The 27,441-nt window shown below is 35.6% G+C and overlaps 2 protein-coding genes across 3 annotated transcripts in view; one reads left to right on the forward strand and one right to left on the reverse strand.

The window, feature by feature from the left end:
• Positions 1-19,103, forward strand: part of ACVR2A (activin A receptor type 2A) — a 91,678-nt gene extending 72,575 nt beyond the window's left edge. The window contains exons 5-11 of the mRNA XM_043488165.1: positions 2,667-2,810; positions 4,664-4,807; positions 5,822-5,967; positions 7,604-7,718; positions 10,133-10,271; positions 14,503-14,633; positions 15,366-19,103. Of these exons, the coding sequence (XP_043344100.1) occupies positions 2,667-2,810; positions 4,664-4,807; positions 5,822-5,967; positions 7,604-7,718; positions 10,133-10,271; positions 14,503-14,633; positions 15,366-15,560 (1,014 nt within the window). The 3' untranslated portion in view covers positions 15,561-19,103. The remainder of the gene's footprint in view (positions 1-2,666; positions 2,811-4,663; positions 4,808-5,821; positions 5,968-7,603; positions 7,719-10,132; positions 10,272-14,502; positions 14,634-15,365) is intronic.
• Positions 19,104-21,122: 2,019 nt separating this feature from the next.
• Positions 21,123-27,441, reverse strand: part of ORC4 (origin recognition complex subunit 4) — an 89,524-nt gene continuing 83,205 nt past the window's right edge. For both annotated transcript variants that reach the window (XM_043488166.1, XM_043488167.1), the window contains 4 exons: positions 25,489-25,597; positions 24,690-24,785; positions 24,536-24,603; positions 21,123-22,062 (listed from right to left, as the gene is read on the reverse strand). In XM_043488166.1, coding sequence (XP_043344101.1) covers positions 21,874-22,062; positions 24,536-24,603; positions 24,690-24,785; positions 25,489-25,597 — 462 coding nt within the window. In that variant the 3' untranslated portion in view covers positions 21,123-21,873. The remainder of the gene's footprint in view (positions 22,063-24,535; positions 24,604-24,689; positions 24,786-25,488; positions 25,598-27,441) is intronic.

Raw genomic sequence — 27,441 nt, forward strand, 5'->3', positions numbered from 1 at the left:
GAAGAGCTGAAAAGTATGAATTAGAAGAATATTCTAATAATATTTTACTAGAAAAGCAAAAAGATACATTGATTGGTATTGTAGATTTTATAGTTATAATCTTACAGAGTTCTCATTTTTAAACCTGACCTTTCCAAGAATTATAGAATATTGTTGAAAACCACATATTTCTAAAAGTTCTGACATTTTGTAGGTGCTGACTTTTTAGACCTTTTTCTCACCCTTTGAAAATTGGCCTGTGTTCTTGTCAGTTTAAGCTTCTTAAAGTAATTTTGACAAGGCATATTTCAGGCTGTTAATATATAATGTTGACCATAGTGGTAATATCATTAAGAGAGTGATCTAAGATTTCTTACCGAAATAATGGTAGCTTCAAAACTTTGTAAGTAGAGTCTTGAAAACTAACAAGGACTTTGTAAAGTTTATCTATACATTTGGGAAACATCCAGTGATTTCTTTTTTTTTTTTATTCTAAACATAGGCATTGGAAATTTTTGTTTCCTAAAATTAAGTTTAATATTACATTAAAATCTTATTTTGAACAGTTAATATGTTCTTACTTTGAGATGTGGATTAAGTCATCTAAATCCTGTTTTATAGACTGAATCGTATCCATATGGTTGGTACTCTTTAGAATAGAGAATGGATAATGTGTATGTTATCTAAAGAGACATTATCAGTCAGTTTATATAAAAGTTATTACAAATCTTAGTGGGTACGTATAGTCCCATTTGGTTATTTTCCCTCATCAGCTTTCAGCTCTTATCTACAAGCTTTAATTTTGGCATCCCTGCTTTGAAAACTCAACTTTTCTAACTTTTCTCTAAAAGATGAGGGAATCATTGACTTTAACCTTGTAGTTATAAAGTTTTTCAAATTGAACTTTTTCTCTTTAGTTAGCCTAATTATTCCTTTATGCATTTATCCAGCAATTCTTGAATTCTGAGGACTGAGTGGATTCCTTTGCCTTTAGAAGAGTGGTTTTCAGCTTTTTGCCCTCTTGTTTCCACGTTCACAGAAGTCGTATGTCCCTATCAGTGGGATCTCTTATCACAGACATGCTTGGTCAAGTCAGGGGATGAGGGAAGGAGGGAGGGTTTAATACTGGTGAACATCACAGTCTTGTTTCGCCTCCCACTGAGGGGTCATACTTCGGGAAGGTTTGCATTTGACTTCCTTGACTTATCACTTTGTTAACTAAAATAGTCTTTAGCTCTACTAACCTTTCATATTTAGAATGTGTGAAGGAAACGCAACTTTTGTAGATATTTAAAAATTATCTGATGTTAGAATGGGTCACAGGAAGTCTTCTGGTTTATCATACTGTTTTAAAATAGGAATTCGCAAAGCCTTTTTAGAAAGATTGTCTACTTCAGAAGAAGAAATTGCATTGTTTTTTCTTCAATACTCTGCAGTGTTTCTATTGCTGAGAGTCTTTCTAACGTAGATGTCAACTTTTAATAAATCTTGAGTGGCACTTAGGGGCTAAATAATGCCTAAAGGGAGCACTAACTGTCTTGAGGCATTAGAGGAGGAGTTCTGTTTTGTTTTTAAAGGGAGAGTAAAGGCAGAAAGACATGCATTGATGAAGGGGGTGACACATAATTTCTGAGTGTCTTGGGCTCCACCCAGTGCCATTAAGTCTGTTGCCACAGAAATTTTAGTTACTTCTTACAGTATTCATTACCCAGTCCTTCAAACATCTCTGGAAGCTTTCCAAAAGGCTTCCTTCCTCATGCTTTATTTGCAGATATTGAACTAATAGAATGCTTTCTGCAAAGGGTTGCCACTTCACTTTGTATAGGAGGATTTCCTGGTGATGCTGTACTCCTATTTATATATTTGCTCCATTTAAAAAATTAACTATAGCCGTATACTTCTCTTTCATTTACCATACTGTATCATCTAATGTGACCACTTATTTTCTGAATTATAATTTGTATTTTCTTTGCCATTAAGTCCCAAAATACTGTCTCAGTCAGTTCTGGGAAATAATTATAAGCGAAAGGATAAAGTGTTACTGGGTGGAAAAATTAGAATGAACAGAGCAGTTTGGTTATAGCAACACTAACTTACATATTTTTATGTGTGCTTTGTATTTGAAATACTTACTTGTAATGTATTTGAGAATAGCCGTGGGTATTTCTGATATTGGTGAAAAAGAGTTGAAGCTAAACAGTCATTGGGGAAATAATAGATTTTGAGGAGTGGGTTTTTGATGCATAGCCATAATTTGCTGTTCTGTTACTTTTCAAATCCTTACTCTATAAGGAGTTATCAACTGGATAAAATTGGGATACTATTAGTAGTATCCTGGAAGGTCACAGAAAAATCTTAGAATTAATAAGACTGGATCAAAAAGATCTTTTCTCTTGGTTGCTATGTATATGTAGCAATCTCGTGTGCATGCGCACAAACACACACACACACAGAGTAATAGTGTTGATTGTTATTATGAAAACTGAATTCAAGCTCCTTGCTTTGTGATCACTATAGATAATTAGTAATGCTTGAGAACTCAGTTTTGGCAAGATTGAAGTTAATGTCATTTGTATGTGTTTACCATTTTTGTCAATTGATTCCTTAGTATACTCACTTCTTCCTGATATTTAGAAGTGATATGTATCATGTGCTGCTTTTTAAAATAATACTATTATTGTTTGTAGGACCCAGGACCACCCCCACCTTCTCCATTACTAGGTTTGAAGCCATTACAGTTACTAGAAGTGAAAGCAAGGGGAAGATTTGGTTGTGTGTGGAAAGCCCAGTTACTCAATGAATATGTGGCTGTGAAAATATTTCCAATACAGGTATGTTTATTGCAATTTTCTGATATGCATATATTTGTTAAAAGATGCAACTGGTTTAGGTCATTGTAACTCAGAAACAGTCTGAAAACACATGCCATATGTTTCGGGGTGGTTTTGTGCTACTGGGGAAAATGGTTAGCCCTTTTATGTCTGTCTTCTCATCTGAGAAATTAATCATACAACAGTCATGTTAGTTTGGAGGGGTGGAATTTCAGTATATGCACATATTGGAGAAGTTTTTGCCAATAAAAGTTGTACAGAAATGCAGAGATGATTCTAATTAAAAAATGTAATTCATTGTTTGAGTGGTTAATTTTTAATTTTTAATGTCCCGTTGACATTATCAGAAAAAGCAAACAGAATAATGAAAGAGTAGTGTGCTTTGTTTTAGAATTGCTGTTTGGAGATATTCAATATTACTACTAGATTGGATTTTGTTCTACTTTTGAGTGTTGATGTAATCATTTCATTTTGTTTGGTGAATTTTCAGAGGCAGTCAGCTGACTCCAAATAATTGATTTACTGTTGACTTGTTCTTGTTTTAGAGGCCAACCTCATAAAACCCTGGTCTCACACCTCTGAGATACCCTTTAGTTTTGCTCCATTCGTGGTATAGATCTGTGATGATTCCTTTGTTCCTGTGGTCTGTTTCTTCACACCTGTGGCTAATGCCATGCGTGGTATTGGGATCCTGGCTGGGTGTTTTGATTCAGGTTTCACCCCTCCCCTGCACCTATATAGTAGATCTTCCTTATACCAAAATTATTCAGTTTCTTTGTCTAATATACCTAGATTTTTGCCCTCTTACCTCTTTGAAAGCCTGTTTCTCAGAAGTTTATTCCTTTTTTTTTTTGGTAGCAATGCAGATACTGTTAAGTATAATTTAGTTCTCAGAGGAAAAGTCTGTTGGGCCAATGAGTGTTATTTCATGTGAGGATGCACTTGGATTAACCTAAGTGTAACAACAACAATGACCATAGCTAACATTTTATTGAATGGTTCTATTGTGTCAGATAGAGGTACTTTACATATGTAAGTACACATTAATATGTATCCATGTTACCCATACATAAATACAACATACATTACACATATAACACAACAGCCCTGTGAGGCAGATACCACAGTCCCTTTTTTACTAATGAGGAAATTGAATGATTATGTAATGTGCCAGAGATTCTTAGTTTGGATCCAGAGGGTTCGTAACCATTATGCCTCCCTCTTTCATTATTCTCCCATTGTGAAAAGAAACTAATCCTTTGTAAGTAGACAGAACACATAAGAGGCATGGATAACTTGCAGGCACAAGTGAGTCTGTGGTGTTTCAAATTATTATATTGCATATTTATACCCCATTGCTTTCTTATTGACTCTGCAGGGTATTCTAAACATTTTGTTAAGAATGTTTGACCTACTGTTAGTCTTCGGAAAAAATTTGTTTTCTGTTTAGATGAAGTCATTCTCCCTGAATTTCATGTCTCAGATTATTCTTAATAGTAACATAGGTGACTTCACACCATGATGAAATTACATTGTAGTTACTAACTTGCGTATGGAACATGTTGCCTTTTTTAAGATTCAGAAGTGCAGCATTTCTGATAACTCTGAGATTTACAAATTAGACACACAAAAAAGTATGTTTGAGGGAAAGAGGCGGGGCAGGCATTTAGCATGGAGCTGTTACCTGTTGTCAGAGTTTTCTTTTATTAAAAAATAGGACAAAAGAAAACCAAAGAATCTTTTAATACTTAGCCTTTAAAAAAGAATTCTCAGAACTCACTTGAGTAATCTCTTAGATATGGTCTGTTTGCCTGTGTTCTTTGCATTCTTATTTTTCTTTCTTTTACCCCTAGGATAAGCAGTCATGGCAGAATGAATATGAAGTCTATAGTTTGCCTGGAATGAAGCATGAGAACATACTGCAGTTCATTGGTGCAGAGAAGCGAGGCACCAGTGTCGATGTGGATCTGTGGCTGATCACAGCGTTTCATGAAAAGGTAGAGCTACCCATACGTCCCATTCTAACTCAGTAAAGTCAGGGTTGGCTTACTTTCCTAATGCTGGCTACAAAACCGTCACTCACTTCTCTGGGGACAGGGTGTTACTGGTTAATCTTTATAAATAACCTGTTTTAAAAATAATTTGTATTAATAGAAAAACAAAGATGACAACTTTTTCACCTAACCCTCTACTTATAGAATACCAGTCTTTTGTCCCTGATTTCTTGTGCTGCAGTTACTTCTCTTACAAATAATTATTTTAGTATAGCCAATGGTTAGTAGTTTTCATTTGCCATTTACCATCCACTTTTATTACACAAGCCATTTTTCAACTTGAATTTTGCTTCTTAAAATTCTTTAATCAGTACTGCTTAGTGACAAAAGTAGGGTCAGGAAATTTATCTGATCTTTGATTTGTCACTAATTTGTAGGGTAGTTACCACCAAAACACATTTGCTATTTTTCCTCGATTTTTCTACTTTCAGAGTTAGTATGAAAGTATACATTAATGAAGTAGGACATTGGGTTATTTTTGCCAATCAGTTTCATCATTGTCAGAAAAAAGTGGCTCTTTTATTTCTCTGATTCTTAACCAAAAGGTTGGCAGTGATCTCCAGAGGAAGATCCTTTAGGTTAGTTGTTTATATTTTAATTTTTTGTTCTCCTAGTCTTAGGATATAATATCTCTATAGTCAGTATATTTTAACTTCTAAAATATTTTCTAGAATTTTAGATTTCCAATAATCTTTTTTTTTTCTTTTAAATTTTGTCTTCTAAATGAGAAATTGACTGACTTTGCTTATAGCAAACCTTTAAAGACTAGTGGTATTCCTTTCAAATGTTTATTAACGTGAAACTTAAAACCATTCAGAAAGAAATGGACCTTGGATATTATTCACTGAAAGGAAAGATATGTTGCCTTCCATAACCTCTTAAAAGTAAAAAGGAAAGTCTCCATATACACATGGCTTTTATCAAGAACATAAGTTGTTTTTTTCCCCCTTTCTTTAGGGTTCACTGTCAGACTTTCTTAAGGCTAATGTGGTCTCTTGGAATGAATTGTGTCACATTGCAGAAACCATGGCTAGAGGATTGGCATATTTACATGAGGACATACCTGGCCTAAAAGATGGCCACAAACCCGCCATATCTCACAGGTAGAGCTGAATTTATATTATTTTCCCCAGTAATTCAGTATTTGTTTATTATTTAAACTTTCAAACCATTGGGCAAAATTTTCCCCCTAGTTATTTAATCATGCTGTCGGAGGCATTTGATTTTCATTTGTTTTTCAAATTAGCTTTGAGATTGGCCAGGAAGTATTTTGGATGATGTATATATATTAACATCATTATCAAAGGTTAATGATTGACTTATGTTTCAATTTGTCTTATTTCCTAAAACATAGTTAAGAATGAAAGTGTATTTATCTCAAAGGAGAAATTTGTTTTGCCTCAAAACATGATTTACTTCAAAGATGATTATAAATAGGTATAAGAGGATGTAATTAAGGAGGGATTTTTGAATATATTTTTGGTTGTGTTTTGAATGACCACTTGATCATTACCGAAGCTGAGGTGATGGGAGGCATGATTTGAATAATTGGGTTGACTAAATTTCCTTTTTCAGTGAAGAAATAGTACTTGGACCCAACAACTGTCAGATCCTAAAGGGAAGACATTAGTTCCCTTTAAACATGGGATTCAGTTCGCCACTATAATTTAATTTCCTTGAACCTGGGATCAGTTTACCATCTTATGTTCAATTTAAAGATGGTTGTTTTAAATTAACTGATGCTTGGAACTAATACATCGGGTGGTGTTTAGGTTGCAGGGAAGCATTACTTTTATTTCAATTCCAATTTTGAAAACCTTAAATGACTTCCACCTCTGAAGTAGCTCCCCTTCATCTTCCTGCATACAGCCTAACTGCCTCTTCCTGGATTTTTGCTTGCCTCACACAGTCCTATGGGAAATAATCCGTGTGAACCCCCAAAGGTTACTTTAAGTAGGGTACCTAAAAATTGATTGAGTCTAAACTGGATTTTGTAGCATTTGTGGGTGTCTGTGTCCTCTGCCTCACTTTGGTCTCTGTGTCTGCACACATAAATTTAACCATCGCTTATGACACAGATGTGTTTGCCTGGGGTATAGTTATCTCTGGCATGAACTAGTTGAGGCTGGAGTGTAGAGGAGAGCTGATTGCCTTAAAATGGTTACTCTTTTCGGAACACCAGGATCCAGCTGGATGAAAATGTTTTATCTGGTAAACATTCCTAGGGATGCTTTTTGTACAGCCAGGCTGATGAATATAAGAACCATTAAAATAAGGGACTATTTTAAAATGTAGGCCTGTGCCAACACACAAAAGACTCCAATCCTGCTATTATTTGAAAATTTTTTCATTTTGGTTTTTAAACTGAAGTTTCAATGAGAGTTTCTAACTATAAACTGAAATATGCTTATCATCTTAACAATTTTTTGATTGGTAGATTGGAGTGACATAGATAACGTGAAAGCTGGACAGTACCTTTGGAATGGCAGCTCTTTATAAAATGGCTTTATGGAGAGAATTCCTTCCTATTGTCCCTGTAGTGGATAGGAGTTGGTCACTGTACCCTTGTGCTTCAAGCTATATGGAGACTTTACTTAAGCTTTTTTCCCTCTCCTTTTTCTGTATTTCATACTTTTTTTTATAGCATACATAGTCTTTTTTTCCTAGTCACAGTCAAAAAATTTAAAAGATAAAATTGTTGTTAACTGAATTTGAATACTCTATCTTTCTGTTTGCAAGGGACATCAAAAGTAAAAATGTGCTGTTAAAAAACAATCTGACAGCCTGCATTGCTGACTTTGGGTTGGCGTTAAAATTTGAGGCTGGCAAGTCTGCAGGTGATACCCATGGACAGGTAAGGATGATAGCTATAACCTCTTAAGGAAAAATAATCCTGTCCCATATTTTCTTAGATGGTTGATCTGGAATCAGTTGGTCTAAAATTATTGTGGTGGTTATTAAATTGGCATCTAATCAAGAATATAGCTGTCTTGAGTAAGTTTTAAATTTGCTAAGGAAGATAATTTCATATGGTAGTTAGATCAAGGAATTCATCTAAAACAATTCAAATGTTACAGAACTCTCTTTTTAAAACTAATCAAAGGAGAATCTATCACATTTTAATAGGCCTCATTCTTTTAGGGAGTTCTTAATATTATTAACTCACTAGTTTTAACTTGGGGTTTCCCTAGTGGCTCAAATGGTAAAGAATCTGCCTGCATCGCAGGAGACCTGGGTTTGATCCCTGGGTTGGAAAGATCCCTGGTTGGAAAGATCCTTGGAGAAGGAAATAGCAACCTACTCCAGTATTCTTGCTTGGGAAACCCATGGACAGAGAAGCCTGATGGGCTACAGTTAATCGAAGTTTACACAAGAGATCTCAGCAACAGGAGCCTGTAAGGAAGGCCAGAGAGGAAAAGAACATCCATATGTTTTATTCTCAGAAACTGAGGCTAGGAAAGGTGTTTTCAAAACAGTTCAACGGAAAGGTGTTATTTCCTTATAAAGCCAAATGATTTTGTTTAATCATTGCTTCATCTTTCAAATTATGCAAATTATTTGATCACCTGATTCTCAGCTTTCTTTTTTCCCAGTGTATGCTGTTGGCCTCCAAGAACACAGCACAACAAATTTTGGCAGTATCGACTAATGATTCAAGAATTTAGTCAACAGTCATAGTTCTAGAAAGTTGACAGCATATGCATTTTGGAAGGAAGGCAATTTTGTGGAGTATTGCTGAGATTGAAGATTGTGCAGGAAGTCTAGGACCAAACTTCTGAGCTGATTATTTTAAGACTTAAGTTTTCCAAAGAATTCAATCCTTTTGGTGCCTTATAAACTTAACATACCATCCCTCCCTTTAAAAAAAAAAAAACTTAGGGGATTCATTCATATCTTTTAATGCCCTCATGATTGGGTTACATGACACGGATAAAAATAATAATACATAACAATAATACACAATTACACATATGCATAATAATAAATAATACATCACTGATTCCTTGACTTTAGATTTCATGGGCCAGGAAATTTCAAATGCATGTTACTGCATATTTTATATTTTGCAAAGAATACTGGAAAAAATGATTTTTCTCTTTTTTCATCATCAATTTATAAAAGAGGACATTTTACACTAAAAAAAGATGACGTCATCATTTCATAAAAAAAGAAGTACTTTGGATGGCATACATTTATCTTTGGGAGAAAAGTATACTTTGGGGAAAAGCTTGCTTATAGCACAATTAAAAGTTATTTAAAGTAGCCAAAAAGAGAAAGTTACTCTTTAAAGTGTTCTTATTATTAATAAATGAATTAGAAACTTGAACTTTAGGGTCTTAGTGAGCGATACTTTTTTTTTCAATACCTTTGTTAAATGTGTATTTACTGGTTATTGCCCAATTTCTAGTGTAGATGACAGTAACTTAATGTAGCTTTTGGAAATACTAATATCTGGGCCACTCCCTAGACCTACTAAAACTTAAGTGGATTGTGATCTACCCAGGTATCACACAGAAATTTTTAAAATAGATGAATTTTGTCAAGCACCAACCAGAGTCAGCTGTACTAGCTTGGTAACCATAGTTAACATTAATAAGAAATGGCAAATTGTTAGGGACTGATATCAGTAAAGAATATAAGACAGAATTCATGAAGAAACAAATAGATTTTGTGCAAATAGAACTTTAGAAAGTTTATCTATCCTTTGTGTGGCTAATTTGTTTTATATTTTGTATTGTTATACTCAAAAAGAGCATTTTTTTTTTTAAGGATACATTTCAAACAGTGTACAGTCGAAAAGTAAACAGATTTTTTTCTCTGTTCCATCCTCTCTCCACAAATAATTATTGTTCAGTTTGTGATTACTTCCAGAAGGGGGAAAAAGTCTAAGCCTAAACCGGCATAGTATGTGTTGATATATCTATTAAGTGTATCCCGAAGGGATCTTAGTATATACACTGCTTTGTTCTTTGCTGTTTTCATCCTATAATATTTTTAGAACTCTTTTCCATGTCAGTCCTTATAGATCTACCTCATGTTTTTCTAAGAGCTGCATAGTACTTTTATTTCTTTAAGCACACCCTATTCATGGTTGCATCGTTTCCGGGGTCTTGGCTGTTGTGTTACTTGAAATGGAATAAAATTCTGGTCAAAATTTAGTTATCTTACCTGATAGTAGACCACAGTTGGTTTTGATTCTCTTTACAAATGATAAAATGTCAGTTCACAAAGTTAATAATTGCTGTTTGCTTTTAACATCTTTTTCAGGTGGGTACCCGAAGGTATATGGCTCCAGAGGTATTAGAGGGTGCTATCAACTTCCAAAGGGATGCATTTTTGAGGATAGATATGTATGCCATGGGATTAGTCCTGTGGGAACTGGCTTCTCGCTGTACTGCTGCAGATGGTAAGGGAACGAATATTTTTTAAAAGATATATATGTGTGTGTACCTGCTACACATGTATGAAAAGGGTTGATTACTCTCAAAGGTAATATTATAAAGCACAGCTGTTTTTAAGTATACTCCCAGAAGTGGTAGTGTAAAGAAAATTCAGGAGGCAGGGGATAGGAGGGCAGGAAAGGAAAGGTACTGAAATGTATTGATTCATTACGGTTGCCAGATGCTTTGCTGGGCACTTCACATCAGTTCAGTTCAGTTCAGTCGCTCAGTCGTGTCCAACTCTCTGCGACCTCATGAATCACAGCATGCCAGGCCTGCCTGTCCATCACCAACTCCCAGAGTTTACTCAAACTCATGTCCATCGAGTCGGTGATGCCATCCAACTATCTCATCCTCTTGTCGTCCCCTTCTCCTGCCCCCAATCCCTCCCAGCATCAGGGTCTTTCCCAATGAGTCAGTCAGCTCTTCGCATGAGGTGGCCAAAGTACTGGAGTTTCAGCTTTAGCATCAGTCCTTCCAGTGAACACTCAGGACTGATCTCCTTTAGGATGGACTGGTTGGATCTCCTTGCAGTCCATGGGACTCTCAAGAGTCTTCTCCAACACCACAGTTCAAAAGCATCAATTATTCGGCCCTCAGCTTTCTTCACAGTCCAACTCTCACAGCCATACATGACCACTGGAAAAACCATAGCCTTGACTAGACAGACCTTTGTTGGCAAAGTAAGGACTCTGCTTTTTAGTGTGCTGTCTAGATTGGTCATAACTTTCCTTCCAAGGAGTAAGCATCTTTTAATTTCATGACTGCAATCACCATCTGCAGTGATTTTGGAGCCCAGAAAAATAAAGTCTGACACTGTTTCCACATCTGTTTCCCATGAAGTGATGGGACCAGATGCCATGATCTTAGTTTTCCGAATGTTGAGCTTTAAGCCAACTTTTTCACTCTCCGCTTTCACTTTCATCTTCATCAAGAGGCGCTTTAGTTTCTCTTCACTTTCTGCCATAAGGGTGGTGTCATCTGCATATCTGAGGTTATTGATATTTCTCCCGGCAATCTTGATTCCAGCTTGTGCTTCTTCCAGCCCAGTTTCTCATGATGTACTCTGCATATAAGTTAAATAAGCAGGGTGGCAATATACAGCCTTGGCGTACTCCTTTTCCTGTTTGGAACCAGTCTGTTGTTCCATGTCCAGGTCTAACTGTTGCTTCCTGACCTGCATATAGGTTTCTCAAGAGGCAGGTCAGGTGGTCTGGTATTCCCATCTCTTTCAGAATTTTCCACATACCTTTAGCTTATTTCCTAAAACAACTTTGGAGGTATTAGCTTAGTTTTATATGTGAGGAATTTGACACTCAAATTTTAAGTAGAAATTAAGTAGCTTGTCTATTTTAGCTGTAAATTGGTGAGTGATAGAGCCTAGTTTTAAACTGATCCAGATTCAGGGAGAGGGCTGCTACCTTGGTCAGGTCATATGGGTCCTAAGATACCTAAGGGTTAAAGTCAGCTCTTGGGTGAGAGTTGCATGTAGATTTGGCCTCCCAGACATTATCCTGAGAGGCTATTCAGCACTTGCGTGATGGCAGCATGTACCTCAGCAACAGACTGAATTAGCATTCTGTCCTCTGTGGCTGAGCACATTATACTGCAGGTTAGATTCTGCCTCTTTAAAGCTTTGAAAGTCTGATCTACTGTAGACATTACTATAAACATAAGTTACATTCTCTAGCACATCACCTTGGTTCCAAGGGATTCCTAGTCCTTGTTTTTGAAATCCTTTTTAAAACAGATTTTCACATTGATTGATTATAAACCTGCATGTTATATTCCTGGTGTGAAGGAATTATAGTGTTGTGGGTACTATCTTTAGTGCTCCTCAGAAGGTCTCTCTTTTCTCCAATCATGTTACACTTCTTGGGATATGAGAATGTAAGGTAAACTTTTCTGACTGCTAACTGCAAACCAATGTTAGTTTGATGTTTTTTTTTTTTTTTTTTTAATTTTTAAAAGGTTTAACTATCTTAACCTATGTTCTATGAGTATTTTCTGAGTATTGTAATAGTTTCTCAGTGTATGACAGACTACCTCTGGTATATGAAACTTGAATTGGGATAAGGTGCTTTTAAAGGGAATTTAGTGGACAAGTGGTTAGGAATGAACAGCCATTCATTCTTCCAAAATTGGTGTGGGAGTGGATCCAGAACCTAAGAAAGGTTGAAGCAATTTGGATATAATTTTAGCTTAAGTCTATAGGAAGAAGAGTAAACTGTTTAGTGTGTTTTGGGTTAAAGTGGAAGATGAATGCATTATGTGCATTTATGGAGGCAGAAAGAAGCGGGTGAGATGGCAGATGTTACTGGGAAATATATTGCTTAAAATTTGAGTAATATGAACTCTCTGAAGCAAACCAATTGGATATAGTATTATGAGGGATAAACAATGTACAGTTCAGTTGATAAAAATGTATCTTGGACAGTCAATTCTAGAGTAAGGTAAGTATGAATTTTCCATGTAGGTAAATGTTTTTTGAGTTTATGTGCTCAGTTGTATCCAACTCTTTGCAACCGCATGGACTGTAGCCCACCAGGCTCGTCTGTCTGTGGGATTTTCTAGGCAAGAATACTGGAGTGGGTTGCCATTTCCTTCTCCAGGAGATCTTTTCAACTCAAGGATCGAACTCATTTCTACTGTGTCTCCTTCATGGCAGGTGGATTCTTTACCTGCTGAGCCATGGATAAATGTTAATACCTGAGAAGTGTAAGGAAATATTATTGGAGTTTGGAGGAGTGAGGAGTTGCTTTGTTTTGTATCAGGGAAGTTTTTATGGAATAAGAGAGGGATAGATGCCTAGATTTCTTAAATACCTTGCAGGTGCTATGGAATACTCAGTTGCAGAGAGGCCTTTCTGATCCAAGTCAGAAATTATAGGGGACAGTGTGAACATTGCTAAAGTAGTGATTTAAAATTTTTTTGATGGTTAATCATTGATGGTTTATGTCAGTGAGTCTCAAATTTCAATGTGCAAACCAAACTCCTGGGAATCTTAAAATTCAGATTTTGACTCAGTAGGTCTGGGGTGGGGCCTAATAATTACATTTCTTACAAGCTGCCTGTCAATGCTGCTGACCTGTGGACCACATTTAGAGTAGCGAGGGTAATAGACACCTTAGAATGCTAAGTGTCTGGAAGCGCACAAGCAGAGCCTGGCTATTCAGCCCCCAAGTATTCGTGCAGTTAGACAGGGTTGAATTAGATGGCCTCCTTCGTCATCCACTGTTAATTCTATGCAGGAGTGTTTGGTATGTTTTGAGAACTTGCACAGGGTTTGTTATCTATATACAGACACATCTGGTCACTGAAGTTGCTCATTAGTGACCAATTTCCATCAAGGGCAGACGGTTCACAGACTAGAGTCATTCTGAGGTGGATTCAGCTGTCTTACTTCAGAGCTGTATGCCCTTGTGCAAATTATGGAACTTTTTTTGCACTTATCATCTGTAAAATAAGGTAATGCTACCTGCACTCTGTGAAGATAAAATGGAATATAAAGCTTCTGGTCAGCATAAGTGTTTATTATTAGTTATTAATAACTCCTAACTGAATTTCTGTATTTGAGTAGACCTAAGTAAAAAAAAAAAAATAATAATTATATTGTAGAATAAATCTTGCTTTTCTGTGAAGGCACCATTCTGACTTGTTGGGAACCCTGTTTATACAGTACATTTGTGATTTTTAAACTAAATATTTGGCAGCTTTTGTGAGGGCAGAGGTGTGCCTCTGGAGTACATACTTCCTTGTATGATTGTGTAGGGGGCTAAGGCATGTCAGAATAAAGATGGCTATAATGGACTGAACCCTGTCTTCAATGAAAGCACTACTGTTTATAGTCTGATCTGAATTGCAGGAGTGGGTACCTTATAGAGATGTTATATCCTTAATATGCACATATCCACGGTTCCCTGTGTCCTTTATACAGAGGTAGGTATTCCTTATGCAGTAGGTAGGAGAACTCCTTACAATCCTTAGCAGTGTTACATGCCAAATTACAGACTTTTTGATTTCTTCTAAATTAACATTTGTGGTTGTAACTACAGTTGAGCGTTTGTCTCTCTCCTGTCATTATAGCATATGACAGTTAGGAAAAGGTGGTAAGAGTATGTTTTAGAAAACTTGTTCCAGTTAGGAAGGCAAGATGATTTGAATTAAAACGACTTTCCCCCCTTTTTTACATTTCAGGACCTGTAGATGAATACATGCTGCCATTTGAGGAAGAAATTGGCCAGCATCCCTCTCTTGAAGACATGCAGGAAGTTGTTGTGCATAAAAAAAAGAGGCCTGTTTTAAGAGATTATTGGCAGAAACATGCTGTAAGTTACAGTTAGCTTTTCACTTTAATTTCCAATAAAAAAAATGTTCATCAGAGGAATGATTTATATTTCTGCACGTTTTCTTTCTGGATATCCTGAGGCAGAGATCTTGGTACAAGATATTCTATACTAGATCCTAGAAACAGTGCGGTTACAGCCACGTCTGTACACTCGGGAGGGAGACGGACAAGGCAGAGCCGCAGGGGGCACTTGGCTTCGTGCCCTTGTGTCAGTGTGTCCCCTATTTGGAAGGTTTCCAAGGGAGACAAGTGCATGACTAGAGACGTGGATAAGCCAAGTAGCGAATCCTTAAGTGTGGCTTCCTAACCTTTTTCCTACTTATCTGCAAGGTAGAAATGCTGATATTAACTAAGATAAAGAATAAAAATTGGTAAACTTCTCAAAGCCTTAGTTTTGAATTCAGTTCAAAGGTTAGCTTAAATTTAAATTACCTGCTTTGTGGACAGTGATCAGAGATATTTGGAATTAAACACATCACCTGCTGTGATCATCTCCAGTGCTTTAAAAAAAAAAATACTGTTTTCTCTCAGTGCTTCTCTCCATGTTATTACATGAGATGTTCGAAAGTGAATGTTGACAAACATCAAACTCGGCTAATCTTGAGACTTTCTTTAACCCACAAGAATAGCAATTTGTTTATGAGAGTTTTACTCTAGTTCCCAATAGAAAACAAAAATTGCTATGATATTTAAATGTGTTTCTCCTTTTTAGGGAATGGCAATGCTCTGTGAAACGATAGAAGAATGTTGGGATCATGATGCCGAAGCCAGGTTATCAGCTGGATGTGTAGGTGAAAGAATTACTCAGATGCAAAGACTAACAAATATCATTACCACAGAGGACATTGTAACAGTGGTCACGATGGTGACAAATGTTGACTTTCCTCCCAAAGAATCCAGTCTATGATGGTTGCATCATGTGTACACGCTGAGAAACAGGACTCTCAACTGGAGCTGCTAATGAAACTGCTTACAGTTTATTTTCTGTGTGAAATGAGTAGGATGTCTCCTGGACATCTCAGAAAGAAGACCCTCATTTCAAAAGGTGGCTCTGGGAGACTTATGGCATTGCCTGTAGCAGAGACATGAAGGACACGCGACTAAGAGAAAAGTTGTAAACTGTATAAAGAAACTTTTGAAAAAATGTACATGAAGAATGTGGCCCTCTCCAAATCAAGGATCTTTTTGGACCTGGCTAATCATGTGTTTGAAAACTGACATCAGATTTCTTAATGTCTGTCTGAAGACACTAATTCCTTAAATGAACTACTGCTATTTTTTTTTTAAATCAAAAACTTTTCATTTCAGATTTTAAAAGGGTAACTTGTTTTTATTGCATTTGCTGTTGTGTTTCTATAAATGACTATTGTGATGCCAATAGGACACAGCTTGTGAATGTTTAGTGTGCTGCTGTTCTGTGTACATAAACAAAGTCATCTAAGTGGGGTACAGTGAAGAGGCTTCCAAGCATTACTTTAACCTCCCTCAACAAGGTATACCTCAGTTCCACGGTTGCTAAATTATAAAATTGAAAACACTAACAAAATTTCAATAATAAATTGACCCGTGTTTTGTAACAAGGTATTACAAATTCACTGTGTTATTTAAGAAAAAAAGTAAGCTACGCTTAGTGCCAACAGTAAGCGGCCATTCGTAAAGCAGTGTTTTAGCTTTTCTTGTGCTAGCTTGTGATTTAAGGGAAAAAAAAAGTGCTGTTTTTTGAAATGAAAAAATGGTGTATTTCCCCCTTTTCTCCCATGTTTAAAAAAAACTTCATCTTATATCCAGTTCCCCTAAATATTGCATACTTAGCTACATATTTTTTTAGGTGTGCTGTGCTTGGGGACTATTTGAAAATTTAAAGCATGATTTAAAATTTTTTAAGTGAGCTGTAACACTGGAAAGCTCTTCATTTTTATTCTTTAAAAATAGATTTCTTTTTTCCTATTTATATATGTAAAATTGTAGTGTATTTCTTTTCACCAAACAGTGTGTGGGACATTCTTGATCACTGTTTTAGAATCACCTCAGGAAGTGTCATTACCCAGAATTCCTCACTCTCTGCTTTGAGACTTGTAACTTTATTACTATATTTCTGCTTGGTGCCATCTTGTCAGAGTAATATTTGATGTCTGTGATATGTCAAGAATTATCCTAGGATAGAGATTTAAACTTTAAGCACAGATTTCAGATGTTACTGCTTTAAAACAAATCAGGGATAACAAGTTAAACTTATAACTTAAAATATGCAATGACATCTAGAGGTAACCAATGTTGATATAGGTAACATAGCCTCCTTCCACAAATTGCTTTTACAACTAACTGATATTAATTTAGGATAGTTCATGCCTTATCCTTGATGAGAAAATGGAACTGATAAGTAGGTGCCAAAGTGCTTTTCAAAACAATATTACATTAGAATATAATTGGATTCCTTCTCAAATTTACAGGCCAAAGCAAAACATTAATTAGGTTACTGACCAACAAATAGTCAGTATTATGCTATGTACTTTTGTCAGGTCATTTTAAAATTCATGTTAATTTTATAAAAGAATTTTTTATGTGTCACTATCAGGAGCTCACTGTGAATGTGTTATCTTCAAATGGCTATTTAACCACACAGTACACTACATTTTACATAAAACGTGCACTTAATCTCTGGGAATAAATTATATTATTTATAAATAATACATAGGTCAACAGACTCTAAGCAGGGAGGGAAAGAAGAGTAACAGCATTGTCGTCTGTGTGCCACACACCATACAGAACTTTGTGTTCTTGGTCGCATAATGTACCCAAGGCTTTGTTGTATTTCTAAGAATTCCCATTTCAGTGTTGAGTTTACCTTTATTTCAAAAAGTACTTGGCTTCTCAATTTCTTGGTTTTGCTTCTACCTGGAAACTAATCAAGAAGGGAAAATAATGAGAATGTTCATACATGAAAATTGTTCATCTCTTGAAGATTGATTTCTACCTGTTCTGAACATTTAATCCTGTTTTTAAAAGTTAAAAAAGTCAAATCAAAGGAAAACAAGGAGTATTATGATGAATGTTTGGCTTATGTGAACACTTAAAAAGAGTTACATTTATAAGACCAGGTATTCACAAAATAAAGTTTTCTCTTCATGTTAGAAAACATTTTTAGAAATCCCGGGTATTGTACTTAACTCTAGCTAACCAATTTTACAATAAAACCTGTATCCTTTTGAGAACTACATTGGTAGAAAAATAATTTTTATAAGCAGTAAAATAAGAATGTTCCAGTGACTACCTGTCCTGTACCTAGTCTTGTTAAAACTTTCTTTTGCAGGGCATTTTCACATTTGGTTTACAGTCAGCGTAGAGTGGGCAAGTTAATAAAAAGTTTAAGCTTAGGGATACTGAAAAAGCGAGATCAAAGAAAGAAAAATGATTTGTTTGGGGGTAAGCAGACCCCAATAATTTTTTCCTCATGTGTATGGTGCTCCTTATGACTCGTCTTGGATTTTGCCTTTATGACACACATCAGAACTGCTGCTCTGACTTACACTCTTGACCTTGCCCAGATCTCCGTGTAAGGAATGCTTTATGATTAACTGCCATAGGACTGATGGACTAACCAGTGTTTGGCTGTATTCGAAGTCTATGCCCTGCACCGCTCTTGTATGTATTTTAGATGCTAGGCAGTTTTTAGCATGTGACGTGTGATTCTTGTTTGAATGTTTATTACAGGTACCTTGTGAATTCCAGAACAGAGACTGTGCCTCACAGTTGTTGGTCCCATGAACTTGCACTGTCCTTCATGGTGATGTTTTGAAAATACAATCAGAAAGAAAAAAGTTTAGAACTTAAAGATGAATCATAAATCATGAAAGTATAAAGAAACTCTTCTTCCCCCGTCCTTACTCTTAGGTAGTATAACAGCTACATTTAAGTAAAATGCAGGTAGGAGGGGAAAAAAATCCTGGCCAGATGATAGTTTAGTGGAATAAACTGATTAACTGTTTAAAAAAGATGCTTTGCCACAGATATTTTCCAGTTTCTCTTTTTTACCTTTTTAAAATATTACTTTTTAGGAACATTTGGTATAATGTGCATAAAATTATTTACTGATTTATGGGCAAAATGATACAAGTAGCATCTTGATTGAACATCATTTACCTCAGATATTCAACCAGCAGTACATTTTTATGCAGTCTCAACCCATATCCTATTTGTTACCTCTCAAAATATTGGTAAACAATTATTTTAGCTTTACTCTGTATTTCTTGTCAGTGTTTTGGGCACAGGTTGTTGTACTACTGTCAAATTGTACTTGCTATTTTTTTCTGCAAGTATTTAACAAAAAGTCAAAAAAGAAAAAAAAAGTCCCATAAAACCCCACCATGGGTAAGTGATTGTTAAATATTGTACAAATAAAGTGTATGCTATCCCCATTCCATTCCCAAGTTAAATAAAAAAATAAACATGGTATGATTTGCATATGAAGTTTTTCTTTAGTTATACATTCTTAAAGACAGGAACAGCAGCTTTACAATTGATAGTGAGCCTTACACCTTGGAATGTGCAAGAATGGGGACAGATTATGGCATTTCTCTCCTTTGTTGTGTAAGCAGACTGTGTTCCTGTGAAAGTACAGATGTTGGTCCTGCCAATTTTGAGAGAGGCTAAATGGCATTAGTTACCTTGTCTTTTCATACAGACTTTTTCTTAAAAAGTGACTTAAGGAATAGACATCAAAGATATAAATTACACTTCCCAACTACAGTTTACCAACAGAAGGGAAGAATTCTGGTATTTTCCACTTAAGGTAAGAGGGATCACTAAGGAAGCAAGCTTTCATTTGCATTTTTAGTGTTGCAAATTCTAAACACTAGAATTTTGGTTTATCCCCTGACTTTCCAAGCAAATGGGGGTGGAAGAGCCCCACCTACTCACATTTAATGTTGTTCACACCAATGGATTCTCAGTTTTTTAGGGTAAAGGTGAAGGAAGGGCCAACACTTAGGTTACACTGGTTTGAAAGAAACTGCATTTTCTTCTAAAACCAAATGAAAATGCAAACCATGCTGGAATCTGCAATGAATCTCTACAGAAAGACCAAAACTGTTTCTTCAGAAAGTTAATAGGACGTAATCAGTACACACAGCACTATGACGTAAGCCTGGAGAAACAGCACATACTTCCTCAGTCGTTCACATTTGCCTGTCCACAAAACTGGAAACTTTTTCCTCAGGATTATGTTTTTGGTTGGGCACCTGGAGGGATCAGAGGAGGTGTAACCCACTGATGCTGCTCACATGCCTCCTCAGCTGGTTTTCAGTCTTTTGCTTGTGTGGTTAACAGGCTGCATTCCTTTTCTAGTAAATGAAAATATCTTTAAGCCACATTTGCTTACGTTATTCTTAAAAGATTTTTACTAGGGCTTTTCAGATTTGGTTTTTATTTTATTGATGATGGTTTAAGCAATTTAAGAGATGAAGTTAGTTTTAAAATGTTTATTTTAGCTTCTCTATAAGGAATATGGAAAGGGCAACACAACATTCTTCCTCTGAAAAACTGCTTTTGAAATGTAGGCTTAGGCTTCATTTGTGTGACTGTTGCTAACCTACTTTTTGTAGTTTGTTTTATAGCTCTTTCACTGATGGTGATGGACTTTCTGTAGCTCTTACGTAGCCAGGTAAGTGGATGAGGGCTTTCAAGCCTTTGAGTGGCATCCTCAGCAGATAAAAACTTGCAGTCTTCAAGCCAGTTCTTGAGGTGCTTTTGTGGTCAGTGTTTTAAAGCAGAGGGTACTCCCCTAAAACAGCTCAGAAAAAATTTTAAGGGACAATTTTAGCTCAAGTGCAAAAAACCCTTGCTTCTTAATAGTGATGTGACCATGGTAAGTATTTTGGCAAAATATCCCCTAAAAATCTGTAGACTATTGCACAGGACCAGGATGCAAGCTTTGGCTTTCATGAAACACAGCTGAAAAGTAAATGCCAGTGTCTGGAAACTAAGAATGCCCATGTATGCAAAGAATAGGCTGCAGGTACTGAAGAGCTACTTTTATGCACAGAAATCTCATATTCCATTCTAAACGCAGTAACTCTTTAAACTAAGGAAATAGTTTCTTAGAGTATACTTTTAAAAAGACACACTAAGGAACACATTACTGAGCTTTGATATCAACGAAATGAGTTGAATTCCAGGGTCTGTCAATCCTCTGGACAGGGCCACTACTGTGTTAGTTTTCTCACCTGTAAACAACAGTAACTAATTATCAGGGTCTTGGACAGTTTTAAAAGGATTGCAAACTGTACAAGGATAGGGACTTTGTCTTTTGTAACCCTTCTATGAAAAAAACAGACAAATATTCCTGAATAAATGAAGTCACTAACACTTCACAAATGCTTATTAAATTTCACTTTAAACACATACCAATGTTAACATTAGTTTATGGATTCCTGAATTTATAAGGTACATTCCTTTGGGGGGGGGGTCTATCTTTTGATACAAACATTTAGTTAACACTGTCATACATTTTCCATTATTTGTGGGAGTGGCTTTATAGGAATTTGCTAAAGTGCTTGTTAGACAAATGCTAGTTCCTAGAACATGCCCAAGAATCGTATTTAAAAACATCCTACAAAAGATTCTTCCGTTAGATGGTATGAGTACCATATTTTAAGAAGCCTGGAAGAAAATGTTCGAACTTTTGGGTTTTTTCTTACATGTGAACCATCTTCTAGCCAAACTGATCAGGCCCCTGAACTAAAACACCTTGGTCTGGGAGAGAATCTTAAATTTTCATGAATACAGAAAAACTGCAGCACCTCCCAATGGACCAAAAGATTAGTCATTACATTTCAACTCTTACCACTGTTTCTTTACTGCTTTGTTTACAGTTTGTGAAAACATCTGGCTGCTGGGTTGAAATGAACTCTTCAAATGTACCACATAAGAACTTTACAAGTGTTAAATAAGAATATGTTTCAATCCCTAAGATAGTCATATTTATTTTTTTGAACAGTTACTTAACAATGTATCACTGAAATTAAAACTTACAATCATGTAACTGCTCATATGATTCAAAGGCAAGGCACAGCCATGATACATGTTTAACAGTCTCCCATAAATACAAAAATACATCTTTATAAATATAAGAAAAGGTAATAACATATCTTGTTAAAGGACAACAGCTTTTAGTTCTTTAGAGAAGTCTGCCTGAAACTCCATAACTGAAACCATGGTTATAATCATAACCAGCTTAGGGAGGATGTCGCCCACTGCCTAACATCTGTAGGACAGTTGGGGTATTTCTGCAAAGCATTCATAATTTGTGTATTATCCAAAAGTAGTTTCATCAGCTGATACTCCCTCTGTGCGTTTACTGATGTTCTTTCCATGGGCCTTATTAATTCTAATTGTTGTAAGTGTTCAAACGCCTGAAAGATGAAACAAATAGTTTAGGTTGAATAAGGGAAGTAAATAACATTAAGCCAGAGAACAGTTAGGATTTTAGTCAGTTTTAGAACAGAGTACTAGGAAACAAAATGTAAAAGATGTCAGTAAAGTTAAAAAACAATTCTCATCAACCTCATAAAAACTTCACACATCACATGAGGCAGTGTCAGTATAGAGCTGCCTGTCCCTACATCACTGTCAACAGGACAAACAACTGCACAATCTTATTTTGTTCCTCACCTCATTCTGTCATCTCTTCCTAGTATTTAACAGAGCTCCTGGTTCTCTATAAGAACCTAAAGTCTGATAAGACCACTACTTTTTGACTACGTTAAAATGGCCCAGGTTACTCAAATCTGTCTTTACATTTTGTTTGTTTTGTTCGACTTTGCTGTGTAAAAGTTTAATATAGCTGTAAAAACAGAGGGCGGCGGGGAAGACCTCTAACAGCACACCTGTTTAGCTGATCCTATATGAAAATGATTCAGCAGTGGTGGAGGTATGGAGGAGAGGACAGGCCCCTCCTTCCCTAAGAAGTCTGACAGAGACCACTACGACCTGTCAGAAAGTCCCTTTCTTCCATCTTCCCCACCTTAATAGGGCTATGTATTGTCCACTTCCTCTTAGCCCTTCATGTACCATGTCTTTTCTAACCATGATCATTGTTTTAGGTACTTTATTAGGATATGAAGAAAAAAAACATTAAATTAGGACCAATCAACTATTAAATACTGATACACTGAAACAGATTACTGACCTTACTATTCTTAAGCCTCACTGTGAAAAATACTACTGGAATACATTCTTTATAAACTAGAAAAACTCTTCTGATGAAAAGAAAAATAGTTCGGACAATTTCTGAAAATGAGAAAATACTAGAGGCTCTAGGTATTGGCTGAATAAAATTGAGACTTCAAATATTTCTAGGTAGCAAATACTTTCTTAATCAAAATGCAGAAATGACCAGCCTCAAGCTACTAGTAAAAATTTAAGTACTCAGCTAACCTTTTTCACTAATACATTCCAATAAACTATGACTATCATTAGGACCGGAGGAAAAAACCAACCTCTAGTCTGTTAAGTATTTTTTCCTTTTGTTTTGAAGAAAATGGCAATGCCCTCATCTCATTTTTTTTTTTTTTTTGGTTGCCCTAAAAAATAAATTTCTGACTTCTAATCCCTTATAAAGGATACTAAAAAACTTATGGGTGCACTGCTTAAAAAAATTCATAAAAGGTGTTTCTTCCCATAAAGTCCTCTAGAGTTGTACTATTCAATATGTAACCTCAATGGGCTCTTGAGGATCTGAAATGTGGAACTCTATTTTTATAAAGTTTAATTTAAAAACTAACAAAATTTTAAGTATGTTTGAAACAATTTCAGAATGTAAATTTACTTCTTCGGCTAAATAAGGGTATAAACAAATAATTCAAAGAGTCTAAAGAGCAATTATTTCCAATGACTAATCAGTGAATCAAAATGTGCTTTAAGTGTAAACAGAATTTCAAAGACTTAACACAAAAGAAAATAAAAAACTTCATTAATACCTTTCTATATTGACTATAGATCTAAATATTTTGGTACATTAAATAAAACTTACTGTCCAAGTTAATCTCACCTTTCACCTTTTTTTGTTGTTGTTGCTACTAGAATATCTAAAATTAATTATGTAAGTTTCTGGTGGACAATGGTATACTAGAATAAATTTCCTCAAGTTTTGAAATTCATGCCTTACCCAAGCCCTAACAAAACTGTCTCTATCTACCCTCACTAACCAATGAGATTGTTTTTTATTTTCTTAATGACTCATTCCTTTTACTGCTGAGATTTTATAAAGCCAACCTTAAGGGTATAAAATGATAGGGCTCTATCTGTGTCTTGTGAAAGTCGCTCAGTTGTGTCTGACTCTTTGCAACCCCATGGACTATCCAGTCCATGCAATTCTCCAGGTCAGAATACTGGAGTGGGTAGCCGTTTCCTTCTCCAGGGGAATCTTCTGAACCCAGACTGAACCCAGGTCTCCTGCACTGCAGGCAGTTTCTTTACCAACCCAAGAACACTGGAGTGGGTAGCTTATCCCTTCTCTAGCGGATCTTCCCAACCCAGGTATCGAACCAGGATCTCCTGCATTGCAGGTGGATTCTTTACCAACTGAGCTATCAGAGAAGCTCGTCTATGTCTTAGGTAGAATTCAATGAGTAGTTCCTTTTCAGGATGCAATTGCTAGGAATAGACAGTAGAGGGCAGTATATCCCCACAAACTGTAAAACAGAACAGCATTCTTCAGAATTACTCAAACATTTCATTTTTAGAATTTTTTTGGGGGGGGGGTTTGTTTTGAATAAAATTCCTATGATAATACCTAATGTTTCAAAATTAATAAAAGTGCAGCTATGATATATACAATCAAAGTAGACAACAATAAGCCTATCCACAGAAAAATTAAAATCTTACCTTCATGACAACAGGTTTCTCAAAATTATAAACAGAATGGGCCTTTCTTTGAACAAACTTCTGAAATTCTGGACAGAAAGCAATGACATTGTTAGTACCTTCAAATAAGCACTGGAGTATAGTCAGAAAGAAACTACCAAATGAGTCATCTCACCATTATAAACCATTTGAAAATTAAAGGGCTCCTCTTCATAGATGTCATTTAAATGTTTCATTGCTATGATAAGACAGATTTCCAAGACTGACAGACCTATAGTAAAAGGGGAACAAACTATGAGGTATAGTTTTATGTACTGATTGAAATAAATCCTCCAAATAGGAGGATAACGTGAAAGGTTTGAAGGGTTTGGCTTTGAGGGGTTAGGGAGAGGCCAACACAGCACGCCTCAGTTCAAATGTGTATCAGTCACTATAATCTGAATAATCTTAAACAAGTTATTCAACCTCCCTGAGCTTAGTTTTCATTTTTGTAAAATAAAGATCTTTCCAAACTTCCAGAGATTGTTATAAGGATTAGAGACAATACTATCAAGCATTTACCATATGGCCTACAGCAAACATGACAAGAGCTGCAATTATTATATAACTTTCAATCACATAAGGCCCTCGATTATTCATAATCTCTGCCCCCTGGAAATTACATCTAATTTCTTTTTCCTGGAGAGGAGAAAGTTCACTAGATTCTCAAAAGGGATAGTCAACACCAAATGGCTAAAAGCCAATGCTCTTCAGTAACACTTGGTACATTGAGAATTGTATTTCCAATACAGCAAGGCAGGTGGTGCATCAAGTTTCTCTCACTTTAAATGGGAGAAGTGAGTTAAAGGATGTATAGATATAAAAATATTCTGCATATAAAAACACTATACCAATGTTAATTGTAATTTCAAAACGTATACTATTATATAAGCTCACACTTATTTTAAAAACCACTAATCACACAGGTTTCTCACCATGCACAATATTTCCTTTCGAGTCCATGCTGCACAACTGGTTTGCCTCCATCAGATCTGCTGCAGTTATAAATGGGTGTGATGGTGTTACACGATTTAAAGCAAGCATCTAGGGAAATGCAGATCAGAAAAAGAATATTTACATGTGCATTTTGGGGGATTTTATTGAACAAGACAATTTAGAGTTATGAAAAAATAAATATTAATACTTGGGAAAGTTACTCTCAAATTTAGCTTTATTTAAATACAATATTTCAATTCATAAGCCACATAAATGTATAAATGCAAATAAAACATTAAAAACTTCTTGCTGCTCTCTCGACCTCTTCCTACTTGCATATCTTGTTTTGATTACAACTCCTCAAAAGAAAAAAAAAATTTTTAAAGGAGTGAGGAGACCAAAAATAAGTAAGAATACTATTCAAAGCTCCAGAACAAAAAGGCACAATTATGATTTCTATAAACTTTCTCACCACCCAATCAACCAATCCAGATTAGTCTTATGTGACAGACAGAACTCAGCTACTTTGAAGTTCAATTGTATTAAAAAGAAAAAAACAAAAATAAAATTATACCCAGAAACAACTCTCCTGGAAAGCAGGGAGCAAGTTGCTTTCATGTAGCAAGTTATCTGCTCAACAACAAAACTTCTGCATTTGAAGGTTTCTTTATTTGTAATTTTGATAACATCTAAATTTTTTTTTTAAAGTTTATTTTTCACTGAAATATAACTGACTCTGCATTTAGTTCATATAGATAAAATCAGCAGATAAAAATGCATGATATCTGATTAAATTTGAATTCCACATAAACAATGAATAATTCCTTAGTCTAAGTATTATATATGTAATGTAATAGTTGGAACATTTACATTAGAAACTCCCTCCCTTTTTTAAAAAATTATTTTATCTAGGTATAGTTGATATACAATGTTGGGTTAATATCTACTATACAGCAAACTAATTCAGTTATACATACATATATGTTATTTTTATATTCTTTTCGATTGTGGTTTATCACAGGATATTGACTATAGTTCCCCCTGCTTATAGTACAATATTGCTGTCTATCCATTCTACATATAATAGTTTACATCTGCAAATTCCGAACTCCCAACCTACCCCACTCTTGCCCTTGGCAGCCACAAATCTACTCTTTATGTTTGTGAGTCTGTTTCTGTCTCATAGATAGGTTCATTTGTGTCATATTTTAGATTCCACATGGAAGTGATAGCATATGATATTTGTCTTTCTTTCTAACTTAGTATGATAATCTCCAGGTCCATCAATGTTGCTGCAAATGGCATTATTTCATTCTTTTTATTATGGCTAAATAGTATTCTGTAGTATGTACACACTTCTTCTTTACTCATTTATCTGCTGATGGTCATTTAGGTTGTTTGCATGTGATGGCTACTGTGAATAGCGCTGTTATGAAAGTGTGTTTGTGTGTATTTTTTGAACTATAGTTTTGTCCAAACATATGCCCAGGAGTGAGATTAATGGATCATATGGCAACTCTATTTTAGTTTCCTAAAGAACTATTTTCCATAGTAGGTGGAGCAATTTACATTTCCACCAACAGTGTAGGAGTGTTCATTTTCTTTGCACCTTGACCAGCATCTGTTATGTATAGAGTTTTTGATGATGGCCATTCTCACTGGTGTACAGTGGTACCTCACTGTACTTTTGATCTGCATTTCTCTAATAATTAGTGAGTTTGAGCATCTCTTCATGTGCCTGTTTCCATCCCTATATCTTCTTTGGAGAAGTATTTATTTAGCTCTTCTGCCTGTTTTTCGATTGGGTTGGCTTTTTTGTTGTTATTAAGTTACATGAGCTGTTTGTGTATTTTGGAAATTAAACTCTTGTCTGTTGCACCATTTGCAAAATTTTGTCCCGCTCAGCAGGCTGTCTTTTTATTTTATTTATGGATTTCCTTTGCTGTACAAGA

This window comes from Cervus canadensis, chromosome 15 (genome assembly GCF_019320065.1).
Source record: "Cervus canadensis isolate Bull #8, Minnesota chromosome 15, ASM1932006v1, whole genome shotgun sequence".
Classification (NCBI taxonomy): Eukaryota; Metazoa; Chordata; class Mammalia; order Artiodactyla; family Cervidae; genus Cervus; species Cervus canadensis.